At 42.4% G+C, this 13,601-nt stretch overlaps 1 protein-coding gene and 1 pseudogene across 2 annotated transcripts; one reads left to right on the top strand and one right to left on the bottom strand.

Annotated features, from left to right (window-relative positions):
• Window positions 1-586: 586 nt before the first annotated feature.
• On the top strand, window positions 587-2,131 carry LOC104596453 (glucose and ribitol dehydrogenase-like; annotated as a pseudogene). Its single transcript, XR_016080646.1, has 3 exons — window positions 587-883; window positions 988-1,731; window positions 1,836-2,131. The product of XR_016080646.1 is annotated as a glucose and ribitol dehydrogenase-like (transcript).
• A 9,895-nt stretch (window positions 2,132-12,026) lies between these two features.
• On the bottom strand, window positions 12,027-12,488 carry LOC148804160 (uncharacterized). The gene has a single exon (XM_088899720.1). The coding sequence runs from the start codon at window positions 12,486-12,488 to the stop codon at window positions 12,027-12,029; it is 462 nt and encodes a 153-aa protein (XP_088755846.1).
• Between the last annotated feature and the right edge of the window lie 1,113 nt (window positions 12,489-13,601).

Here is a 13,601-nt window from a genome sequence, read left to right on the forward strand (position 1 = left end):
AATGCAATTATAACCACATTCAATTAAATTGTTATTATTTGACCCAAACTGTGATAAATAACTCGAACTTAGGGAGGATGGGCCTTTAGCAGAATTAATGAGTCAAAAAGAATCTTGTTCTTTTGGTAGGCGTTGATGATGGTTTAGAGTTCAGACTATAGATCTGAGGGACCACCCACCATTGTTTGCAGCCACATCGTTAAACGAAGGCTTGCCAGGCCAGGGGTGGATTAGCTGGAGACAAAAACTTATACACCTGGCTGAATTAGAAACTCTTGTTACGGATGACTTCAATTCATAATCGGTACGTGTAACCTCCTAATCCTGTGCCATTCCCCTTCACTGATCAATCAGCCGAGTGAAGGAGGATTAGTGGACACTGTGCTCAGGAATTTGAAGGCCCACGGACACGATGGGGATTATCAACAACAGCTCTATTCCTAAATAATTACCAATGTTGTCTTATTCAATGACGTGTAGGGGCCGGCCAGCTGCATGCAACTTGACACGTAAGTCCATGCAGTTGATACGTGGAGATAAGAAGCGGACGGCTTCGCTCCATAACAAATTAACAATGAAAGCTGTCGACCCCATGTCGATGATCATGTTCTCTCGCGCCATCTTTTCCTCAGGGGTCATTGCTCGGAGTTCCTATTATTATCACACTCTTTTATCAGACAACGTCCTTTCCTGCAAAGGTTCGTGTAACATTTCCGGCCGGTATCTTCAGTACCCAAAAAAGCATTCGATCGAGATAATAATGGCGTCCGGCGGGCAACAATTCCAGCCCCAGAAGCAAGACAGGCAACCAGGGAAGGAGCATGCCATGGACCCCATCCCTAATTCCACAAGCCATGAATACAAGCCCTCTAACAAGCTCCGTGTACTTTCTCTGTTTCAGAGGATCATACATGCAAATGCATATGCATTAATGTTGCATTACATATAATAATAATAATAAATTAATAATTCATATTTGATATACAGGGGAAGGTGGCACTAGTGACGGGTGGAGACTCGGGCATAGGGAGGGCTGTGTGCCACTGCTTCGCGCTAGAGGGTGCGACCGTGGCCTTCACCTATGTGAAGGGTCAAGAGGACAAGGACGCAGACGACACCCTGCAGTTGATAAAACAAGCCAACGCCGGGGACGCCAGCAGCAAGAATCCCATGGCCTTAGCGGCCGACCTGGGCTACGATCACAACTGCAAGCGAGTAGTGGAGGAGGTGGTAAACGCCTATGGGAGGATCGACATACTGGTTAATAATGCTGCGGAGCAGCACAAGGCCAACTCGGTAGAGGAGATCGGTGAGGAGCGGCTGGAGAGGGTTTTCAGGACCAACATCTTCGCCCATTTCTTCATGGTCAGGCATGCTTTGAAGTACATGAGGCAAGGGAGCAGCATCATTAACACCACGTCGGTGAATGCGTACAAGGGAAACGCTGATATGCTGGACTACACAGCCACCAAAGGGCTATCGTGGCCTTCACAAGGGGTTTAGCCCTGCAGCTGGTACAAAAGGGGATCCGTGTCAACGGGGTTGCGCCGGGCCCCGTTTGGACTCCGCTTATACCGGCGTCGGTTAGCCAGGAGCAGGAGACCTCACAATTTGGGACACAAGTGCCGATGGGCAGAGCAGGCCAACCCTATGAGATTTTACCTTCCTATGTCTTTCTTGCCTCTCAGACCGATTCCTCTTACATCACCGGTCAGGTTCTCCATCCTAATGGTAAGTACTCATCATATATATAATTTAGTTATTGCATAGGATATATAGGACTCTGTTCAGTACTGTTCATCATCACTTGAATCTTGTATCTGTACATGTTGCAGGTGGAATGATAGTGAACGCTTGATATGGAAAATATATTACAGTCGATCGATCTGCAGAGATAATGGTCTTCACTTGTACTTTGTCGCTTCTGTTGGGCTCAAGAAGAAACCTGTGAATGTGTTTTGGGGCGTTATATATGTTTATATACGTTATTTTGGTGTGTTTTGGGTTGATGGGGTTGTAGAGTCTGGTGTGGTGTGTGCATGCAGCTAGCAAAGCGTCCATGTTAAAATAATAAATAGTTGAATATCATGATGGAAAAGAGGAAAATAATAAATATAGTACTTGATAGAGATGAGTTTGAATAGAACTGTGTTGCCCAATTGCAATCACGGGCACATGCAGGAACTTCCACGATGAGATCGAGGAGTTCATTGTACAGTGAGAAGAAAGACACCAGGCATATTGGCAAACAGACCGGCAGGGGGACGAAAGAAAGAATGCCCCCAAGACCTGTAACAGGCAGCTGCCAGAGACCGATCTGCGGGGTGGTGGGTCCATTATCGTGGGGTGTACTTCGGCCGGAACCTCAGTCTGCGAACTAGAAAACGAAGAGGAGGTCACTACTTGAAGAACCAATTTACTTTACGGAGGGCGATGCGTGTGGATCCAATATTCTTGCGATGACGTTTGGTAATAAAACTGAGGTTTAACGACTTAGTGCATCTTGGTGGACGACTTGGGTAGCTCAGTAGATATACTGTTCAAGGACACCTTCGACAAGCTGTAACTCTAAAAAAATGACTTAAAGCTGATAGACACCCAAGGTCAGACTTCTCGGGTGCCTCTTAGTACCTAAAGAGGCCAGCATGTGGCTGAATATCACGAAGTTCGAGCACAAGTTTTTGGTGGTTGCAACTCCCTCCCCTTATAATGTCATAGTAGATCGCTCCATTACGCACGTCCTACGTGCGGTAGTCTTCACCTATCTAGCAATGAAATTTCCAACGGACTATGGAATCGGAGTTGTATGAGGTGACTAGTTTGAATCTTGCAAGTTCTACGTAGCTGTCCTCAAGGGAAAAGCAAAGTTAGCAGTTGATATCGAGTTTGAGCGACCAATAGAGTATGTCGATGAGCGAGCTGCCTCAACAGAGGAGACGGTCCATATTCCGGTCTCAACCGATGACCTAGCCAAGATTCTCCAGATCGGTGCTTCGATTGATGAGCCACTTCGCTCTCAGTTGGTAAGCTTCTTACTAAAAAATTTAGATATATTTGTCTGGTTTGCGGTAGAGATGCTCAGAATAGATTCTAAGATTTTAACTCATAAATTAAATATTGATCCTTTAGTCAGGCCGGTTAGACAGAAAAAACGCAACCTCACCCCAAGAACGTTGGAGGATAGTCGATGAAGAGGTCCAGAAGCTCTTAGTGGTAGACTTCATCAAGGAAGTCCATTACCCGAGCTGGGTAATTAACCTAATTTTGGTAAAAAAGGCCAATGGCAAGTGGCGCATGTGCGTCGATTACACCGACCTGAATAGAGCTTACCCGAAAGACTACTTCCTATTGCCCAAGATCAACCGCCTAGTGGACGCGACCTCAGGGCATGAGTTGCTGAGTTTCCTCGATGCCTATTTTGGTTACAATCAGATTAGGATGGACCCTGCCGACGAAGAAAAAATTGTTTTTATAACTAAGCTCGGGTTGTATTGCTACAAGGTCATGCCCTTCGGACTAAAAAATGCCGAGGCAATCTTTCAACACCTTGTAAATAAAATTTTTGAGCCGTTAATCTGCAATAAAATCGAATGCTATGTTGATGACATGGTCGTGAAGACCCATCATTCAAATTTTTTGCTAGATGATTTGAAAAGTGTTTTTCAAATTTTACGAAAATATAATATGAAATTAAATCCCAACAAGTGTCTTTGGGGTTACCTCGGGTAAATTTTTGGGCTATATAGTTAACTGACGTGGCATCGAAGTCAACCCTGAAAAAATAAAGGCCATCTTAGATATGAGATCACCCCTTAAACTAAAAGAGGTTCAGAGGCTGAATGACTGGATAGCCACCCTAAGTCGTTTTATGTCCAAATCGACAGATCGCTGCTTACTCTTTTTTAAAGCCATAAAAAAGAGTAAAGACTTCGAGTGGATTGTAAAGTGTAAGCTCACCTTCGACGAGCTAAAAAGATACTTAGCTCGCACCTCGGTTCTGACCTGACCCGAGGAAGGGGATGTATTAAAGATGCACCTCTTTGCGAGTGACAAGGTGGTCAGCTTGGTAATAATCAAAGAGGTAGATCGGGTCCAACGACCCATCTACTATGATAGCAAAGTTTTGTAGGATGCAAAAACCAGGTACCCGTAGATCGAGAAACTAGCGTACGCGTTAATCATAGCAGCTCGCAAGCTTCATCCATACTTTCAAGCACACACCATCATCGTCTTCACCAATAAGCCTCTGAGACAGATACTACTCAAGCCCGAGGTGTCTGGCAGATTGACGAAGTGGGCTATCGAACTAAGTGAGTACAACATCCGGTATGAACCTCGGAAGACGATCAAAGCCCAAGACTTGGCTGATTTTGTGGCAGAATGTACATTCAGTGTTGCAACTCCCGAGTTGACCGAGCTCGAACACACGATGAAAGCATCAAGTGGCACCGGTCCCGGTTAGAGCAGGTCCAACTTGGGACGAGGAGCCCTGGATTCTCTATGTTGACGGCTCTCGTCTAACCAACAAGGAAGTGGTGCATGAATAATTCTGTGTGGCCCAAGCGAGGTGAAGCTGGAATATGCACTTTGGTTTGGGTTTGTGGCATCAAACAACGAAGCAGAGTATGAAGCATTGGTCGTCGGGCTCACCCTAGTAAGGGAAATGAAGGCAAAGCACCTCATCATATGCAACGACTCTCAGCTCGTAGTCAACCAAGTCAGCGGTGAGTATGAAGCTCGCGACCCCACCATGGTGGCTTACTTGGCCAAATTTAGGGAGATCCTACACGACTTCATTTCCTACTTCATCAGATAGATCCCGAGATCCGAGAACGTTGAGGCCAACGCTTTGTCCCGATTATCCAGCACAAGCAGTAACACCATGTGGACCGTGTATATAGAAGACTTACCTCGGCCTAGCATTCTCGGGGGGCAGGAGAGGTCGCTCCTGTAGCACAAGCATAACTGAAATGGATCGACCCACTCGTGAGTTATCTGCTTCACGGGACCCTCCCTATAGAACGCAATGCGGCCCGAAGGTTAGAGCGCTAGTCGGCTAAGTACGTCATTATAGACGGACAACTGTACAGAAGGTCCTTCATGCTCCTTACTTGCGCTACTTGCGACCCTCAAAGGCCGAGTACGTACTCCGTGACACCCATGAAGGCTTGTGCGGCGGACACTTGGGGGGCAGGGCTCTCGCACAAAAGGCGTTATGGCAAGGCTACTACTGGCCCACGATGAAGGCAGATGCACTCGAGCTTGTCAAGAAGTGCGACAAGTGTCAGAGGCACGCCAATATCCACCACCGATCTGCTGCCGATCTGAAATACCTCACTAGCCCATGGCCCTTCATACAGTGGAGAATTGACAAACTTGGCCCATTCCTGCCAGCGACAGGACAGAGGAAGTTTCTAGTCGTAGTAGTAAACTATTTTACGAAGTGGGTGGAAGCTGAACCTCTAACAACAATCACAACCCGCAACATACAAAATTTCTTTTGAAAGAACATAGTATGTCGCTTCGGGCTACCTCGGGTACTCATCTCTGATAACGGGAAGCAATTCGAGGATATCAAGTTTTAGAATTGGTGTACCGAAATGGGAAATCAACAAAATTTCACCTCGGTGGCACACCCCTAGGTGAACGGGCAAGCGGAAGTCACCAACAGAGCCATACTTCGCGGACTGAAAGCTGGCTTAGCTCAAGCCAAAGGGTTGTGGGTAGACGAACTGCCCAGTGTACTCTGGGCCTACCGAACTACCATCAAGACTGCCACAGGTGAGAATCCTTTTAACCTCACTTATGGCACAGAAGCGGTGATCCCAACAGATATCGAGGTGCCTACACTACGCTTGGAGGCCTACGACGAAGAGACGAATGATGATGAGCTCCGTACCAACCTAGACCTGGTGGAAGAAGTACGAGACCTGGCATATATCCGTACTACAGCTTACCAACAGAGAGTAGCTCGGTGATATAACGCCCGGGTCAAAAAGCGACACTTCCGCGTCGGTGACTTGGTTCTTTGGAAGGTTATGGTACCTGAGCCCGGCGTTGGTAAGCTTGGACCGAATTGGAAAGATCCGTACCGAGTAAGACGGGTATTTGAGGAATGTACGTACGAGCTCGAGACTCTAGAAGGGAAGCAAGTACCTCGAGCGTGGAATATTGGCAACCTAAGAAGATATTACTTGTGATCACTAAATTGGAGAGAAGACTACGAGTCACTCCTAGAAGCCCAAGGGCTATGATGCCGAACTGACATAAGACCTCGGCACTATGATAAGTCCTAGTCGCCTCCTCGGCATAGGCAAATAAGTCCTAGTCTTCTCTTTGGCATGGGCAGATAAGTCCCAGTCACCTCTTCGGCATGGGCAGACAAGTCCTAATCGCCTCTTCGTTATAGGCAAACAAGTCCTAGTCGCCTCTTCAGCATAGGCAAACCAGTTCTCATGCCTGAGGCATAGACAGTTTGGGTCCAAACCCTACTATGTCTAATCCACCTTGGCATATAACAACAGGTTGATCCCATTTGAAGTCAAGCCCGATGGCTCGGCACTGAGGGATAACCGACACCTAAGCGAGTAGCCCGTGTGTGGACAGGTCGGGTATATACCTATAGTGCCTGCCCACTTCGGTGCACAACGATGCGAAGTTATCCCTATCAGTAGTCCAACTTGTTAGCTCGACAACTCGGGATAACCAACACTTGGAAAATATCTACTTCTATTTTTGGTTTAGTTCACTAGTTCGGGAGTTTTTTACACTTAGAAAGTTTCTTGCACAGAGATAGCCAAAATACTTGTATTTCATTAATGTAAAGTTTTGAGTATAAAAAAAGAAAAGAAAAAAGAGACTTTCACTATGAACCGAGCTTGGAGGCTCGGGGTACACATCATAAAGGATCAATAAAAGAGGCTTCTAACCACTTCGCGGCTCCTCACCCTTGTTGGAGGCTTCGGCAGGAGGATCCGTCTCCATGCGGCTCTCGCTAGCACCGGTCTCCTCATCATCATCGGACTAGTCGCCACATGCCATAGTGAAAGTTTTATAATTTAACTTTCACTAAATGAAATATTGATTGGAAACTAATAATAGTATTAATTATAATTACTTATAATAATAATGTAAATAATTAACACTAAATATATAATTATATTTATATTAATTCATATTAATATAAATATAAAATGGTTATTTACGAAATATTATGTACCTTTATGAAAATCGATGTTAATTATCATTCCAAAATAATAATTAGCAATATTATCAATAAATAATTAATAGCAGCAATTAAGTATTAGCAGTAATTATTATAAGAAATTATTATCAGTCATTAATTCAGTGAGTAATTATTATTAGTAATTAATAGGTGTAATTAATTAATTAGTATTAATTTAGTAATTAACAGTAATTTATTAGCATGTCGAATTAATAACTTCCTAGTTAATGAAACCGGTTTGATTTTAATTTAATTAAACCGTCAGTAATTAATTCAGTGAGTAATTATTATTAGTAATTAATAGATGGAATTAATTAATTAGATAGCATTAATTAGTATTAGTTAATAATTAACAGTATTTAATTAGCATGTTGAATTAATAACTTCCTAATTAATGAAACCGGTTTGATTTTAATTGAATTAAACTGGGTTTGCAACTCAATTAATGAACCGGGCCAAATCATTTTATTAAAGGAGTCAAATTATAATCAATTACTGACCCGACCCGACTATCCAAAAACCTTCACCTCTTCACCTGACATTAAAATCATCCACTCGTTAGAGCAATGAACACAGAGGCCATTGCATATTACATCGATAGTCCAAATATTGGTGGTTTATCACCCATTTGGATATAAAAACATGTAAAAAATATAAAAAGCAAAAGATAACATAAATGGAAGAAAGCACAACTACAGATCGCCGTTGGTCGTGATGGTTTCTAAACAGCATGAAGATTTAAATAACAATGAACTACAAAACTGAAAATGCATCGACTAAAGCATAACTCTTGAATAGAAATTAAACAAAGCAAACCTTAATAGCGTCAACTAACTTCTCAAACATTAATAAAATACAAAGCATGATAAATTAAATAACCTGATAGAATCAGTTTCTCTGAGATTGTAGGCTTGTATGAGTTGCATACACAATTCAGTTGAATCTTCTTTGAAGTTGAAGACTACTCTTAATGTTATGAATTGCAGATGCTGTACTCTCAAGCTTTAAACAGAAAATACAGATAACTGAAAGCTCAAAAGCACATTTATTGAATGAAAGATACTGTAACTTTATACAAGCCTTACAAAAATAGAATTGCGAAAACAGAGCCTAAAGACGTGGTCAATCTGTTACAGGAATCTAAGCTAAGATAAGATCCTTCAAACCAGAAAATTATTAACAGAAGTAACAACTAAGATGGACTAAGTCAAATTGACTTTAGTCACCAAATATCCTAACAAACCCTCCCTTAAACTGACATGCAATTTGTAGTCAGTTTACCTTTGGTGCCAAGCATACTCCAAGCAGCTCTCTCAATCTTATGAACACCTCGTGACTCAAAGGCTTAGTCATAATATCTGCCAACTGATCCCTCGAACCACAATGCTCCAACTTAACAACCCCATCCTTTGTTAAATCTCGAAGAAAATGAAATCTAATATCAATGTGTTTGCTCCTGCCATGCATAACTGGATTCTTTGATAATTTAATCGCAGAGCTATTGTCACAGAAAACATCAGTGCACTTACTTTGTTTATGGCCAAGTTTTTCAAGAATCCTACGCATCCACACACTTTGGCATGCGCAAGAAGCAACTGCTATGAACTCAGCTTTAGTGGTGGAGAGAGTGACCACTGGTTGTTTCTTTGAGGACCATGCTACTGCACCTGAACTGAGCAAGAACACATACCCTGATGTACTCTTTCGGTCTTCAACATCTCCAGCATAATCGCTATCTGAATAGGCCACCAGCTTCTCTTCTCCACCTCTTTTGTAGAAAATTCCCAACTCGGTAGTTCCCTTTAAGTAACGCAGAACCCTCTTCACAGCTTGTTGATGCAACTCAGTTGGCCTCTCCATAAATCTACTGATTAAGCTCACCACATAAGCTAAGTCGGGTCTAGTGGCAGTCATATACATGAAACTACCCACCATTTGTTTGTAAGCAGTTGCATCAACACCAGCGCCACCCTTCATCCTTTACAAGTTTAAAACTTGGAACAATTGGGTTTTTTACTAGATTACTATTTTCCATGCCAAATCTTTCGAGCACTTCATTAGCATATTTCTTTTGGTTGATAAAAATTCCTTCGCTGTCTTGCACCACCTCCACACCGAGAAAGTATTTCATTTTTCCAAGATCAGACATGTCAAACTCTTGTTTCATAGAATTCTTGAACTTTTCAAACATTATTTCATCATTCCCTATGAAGATAAGATCATCAGCATACACACTTACTATACGCAATTTCCCTCCTTTTGCCTTTGTAAATAAGGTATGTTCATTTGGGCACCTTTCGAAACCTTCTTTCATGAAATATGACTCAATTTTGCTGTACCAAGCTCGAGGAGCTTGTTTGAGTCCATATAGGGCCTTCTTGAGTCTATAAACCTTGTCTTCTTCTCCCTTTACTTCATAGCCTTGGGGTTGCCCAATAAATACTGCTTCATTCAAGTCCCCATGCAAGAAAGCGCTCTTCACATCGAGTTGGTACACATTCCAACCTCTGCAAGCAGCAAGAGCTAGAATCATTCAAATGGTATCCCAGCGAGCTACAGGTGCAAAAACTTTGGTGTAGTCGATCCCAAACTGCTGCGAGTATCCCTTGGCCACGAGCCTTGCTTTGTATTTGTCTACTTCCCCATTCTCGTTTAGTTTGGTCTTAAATACCCATTTTACTCCTATTTTTTTTGCTCCAACTGGAAGTGTGGTCAATTCCCAAATTCCATTCTTCTCAATGGCTTTGCCAAGTCCATTGCCTCTCTCCACTTCTGGCTATTGACAGCATCTTCAAAAGACACAAGATCACTAGAGGCATTAAGCATCATGAAATTATTTTCTTCTTCTTTAGATAATCCCTCACCACTTACATAATCTTCCATCCACGTTGGTGCCCTTCTAACCCTCCCTTGAACTGGACTTGAAGGATTGTTTTCAGCTTCTTCATTTGATGACGAACTAGACCCAGTAGCACCATCAACAACCTGCTCTTCTTCTTCATGTACGTGTTCTGCGTCATGCTCTTGTGACCCATCTTCATCTCCCCATTCAAGACCCGCACAACTAGCTCCTTTAGTTGTTTTACTCTATTCCCACTTCTTGTCCTCTTCAAACACCATATCTCTGCTTATAATTATCTTCTTTGACACAGGATCATACATCCTATAGGCTTTAGATTCTTGACTTAAGCCTAAGAAGACACACTGGAGACTTTTATCATCAAGCTTCTGTTTATTGTTGTCGGGGATATGCACATGTCCAATGCATCCAAACACCTTAAAGTGTGCCACTGAAGGTTTGAAGCCAGACCATGCTTCCTCTGGTGTCTTATCTTTTACAGGAAGAGTAGGACATCGGTTGAGCAAGTGAACAACCCAATTGACAGCTTCCGGCCAGAATTCTTTAGGGACGAGCTTCTCCGTCAACATGCATCGTACCATGTTCATGATCGTCCGGTTCTTCCATTCTGCGACCCCGTTTTGTTGTGGGGTGTAGACTATGGTGAGTTGTCTAGCAATACCATTTGAGCTGCAATACTCATTGAATTCAAGTGAGGTGAACTCTCCACCCCGGTCAGTTCGAAAACAACATATAACATTTCCAGTTTCTTTTTCTACTACTCTTGAATTTTTTGAATACAATAAATGCTTCTGACTTGAGATTCAAAAAATAAGTCCATAGCTTTCTACTATAATCATCAATAAATGTGAGTATGTACCTTTTATGGCTGTTTGATTCAAGTGTGATGGGACCACAGATGTCGGCATGTATGAGTTGCAGCTTCTTTGTAGCTCTCCATAAACCCTTTGTAGGAATGGTTTCTCGATGTTGCTTGCCTATCATACATACTGTGCATACTGTAGATGAACTATTGAGAGGAGGCATGCCCGTCACCATCTGCTTGTAGGATAGGGTTCTTAAGCCCTTGAAATTTAAGTGCCCAAATCTACGGTGCCACAAGTCAGTTTGATCTTCGGATGTGATCTTAAAGCATGTAGGGACAGGAACTTGAGCTTGGTCTACTTGTGTTTCAATTTCAGCAAGAAGAATAAACATTCGATTAACAGACATTTGAGTCTGCATAATCAACCCTCGTTCATGATGATAAATCTTGCATTCTCCATGCTGTATTAGAATAGCTAGATTGCGTTCCTGTAGCTGACCAATACTAAGAAGATTATTTTTAAGCTCAGGACAATAAAATACTTTAGTAATTACCTGACTTGTGCCATTGACTCGCAACTTGATGCTTCCCTTCCCCATTACTGCCATTTTGGTGTTATTGTCGAGTTTCACAACCTGCCTAAAAGACTCATCTAGATGGAGAAACCACTGCCTATCTCCAGTCATATGGTTGCTGCAACCGGAGTCCAAGAACCACATTGTTCCTGTCTTAGAGTTGTGAAGATCCATTTGAGCCATCAGCAACATTTCTTCATCTAACTCAGCATAATAAACTCCCTTTTCCCAATTAGGACATTCGTATTGGAAGTGTCCTAGGTTGTGGCACTTGTAGCACTCCACAAAAGCTTTGTTAAATCCTTGTCTGCCTCGACCTCTTCCACGACCTCGAGATGCACTTCGACCACCTCTGCCTCTACCTCTTCCTCCTTCATATGAGACATTCAAAGCTTGTTCATCACCTCTATTATGACTGTTCATTCTTTGTTTATGAACAAGTAAGCTACTTTGAAGCTCATCTATGGTAAGTTTGCTCAAATCATTAGACTCCTCTATCGAACATACCACATAATCAAATCTGGAAGTCATCGATCTCAAAATCTTCTCAATGATTATGATCTATTCCATCTTTTCTCCACGAACTTTCATCTTATTAACAGTAGTCAGTGTCCGAGCAAAGTATTCATCCACCGTCTCCCCTTCTTTCATCTGTAGCACCTCAAATTCTCTTCTCAAAGCTTGCAATTGAGCTCTCTTGACTCGTGTTGACCCCTGGTATTTTTGTTTCATAGAGTCCCATATGCTCTTTGAACTCCCTTTGTCAAGGATTGTCTCCATGATAGTGCGATCAATAGCCTGGAAAAGATAATTTTTCACCTTTAGGTCCGTGAGTCGCAACGTCTCCATTGTTTCTTTTTGTGCCTCTGTTTGCACAGCTCCATCTTCTACTGTAGGAATTCCTAATTCTACCAAGTGCCAATACTGTTTGGATCGGAGAAGATTCTCTATGCGCATAGCCCAATGGTCGTAGTGACCATCAAACTGAGGAATATCAGCTTGGACGTATTTATCTGTTGCCATCGCAAGGTGTTCCACTCGTTCTCACCAAGTGTTTCACTCTTCTCTCTTATTAGGATACTGCAGTTCCTAACTTCTCTCAACCAGGCTCCGATACCAGATTGTTGTACTCTCAAGCTTTAAACAGAAAATACAGATAACTGGAAGCTCAAAAGCACATTTAGTGAATGAAAGATACTGTGACTTTATACAAGCCTTACAAAAACAGAATTGCGAAAACAGAGCCTAAAGACGTGGTCAATCTGTTATAGGAATCTAAGCTAAGATAAGATCCTTCAAACCAGGAAATTATTAACAGAAGTAACAACTAAGATGGACTAAGTCAAATTGACTTTAGTCACCAAATATCCTAATAGCAAATACAGTTAGGTTGAAGCTTCTCTGAAGTTGAAGACTACTCTAAATGTGAGGAAAGATTTGAATTCAGTTACATGACATCTAAATGGGGAAGAAACATAGGTTGTTGGGAGATGATGCACTAACCGAATGAAAGTTAGCTGAACTTCTCTGAGTTGCAGATTTCTTTTAGTTGCAGAGCTCTGTGCAAATTAATTTGCATATTTATTGCTATTTCGTGAGTCTTCTATTCCTTGAAATTCTCTCCTCAATTTTTTAGTTTCCTTTTTTTAGGAAAGGGTTGGGAGTGGGATCTTCCCAATTCACACGACTATGCATTGTGATGGACTCAACTATGCATGTTAGTGGGCTCTGTTCTTGAAAGACCACTACTCAGAAATAGACACATGTCTAATTTGTTTTAGAGTTTGGAAGGACAGGTGTCTGAATGTAGGAGAGCCATGTGTTTGATTGAGGGAGGCTTTGGCCTGAAAACCTTCATTTATATGTTTTTCATTTTGTTTTGCAACTGTGGTGACACTGCACTCTTCTTACCTTACCCATGGTTTTCAAAACCGGACCGGACCGGACGGTCATACCAGAAAAATCGGGAATTGGTCACCTGACCGATTCTGTTTTCCCTAAAAACTATTGATTTTGGTTAGAGAACCGTTGAACCGGGCGATTAACCGTTCGAACGGTTTTGATCATTTTTTATTTTTTTGTCAGAACAGGCCGAGCATTCAGTTCGAACGATCGGACCGTTCTACCTGATAACCA

This window comes from Nelumbo nucifera, chromosome 1, assembly GCF_055504915.1.
Source record: "Nelumbo nucifera cultivar China Antique chromosome 1, China Antique-T2T, whole genome shotgun sequence".
In the NCBI taxonomy this organism is placed as follows: domain Eukaryota; kingdom Viridiplantae; phylum Streptophyta; class Magnoliopsida; order Proteales; family Nelumbonaceae; genus Nelumbo; species Nelumbo nucifera.

Excerpts from the sequence above, each read along its gene's own strand:
- LOC148804160 (XM_088899720.1), bottom strand. The coding sequence starts at position 12,488 with ATGGCAACAGATAAATACGTCCAAGCTGATATTCCTCAGTTTGATGGT.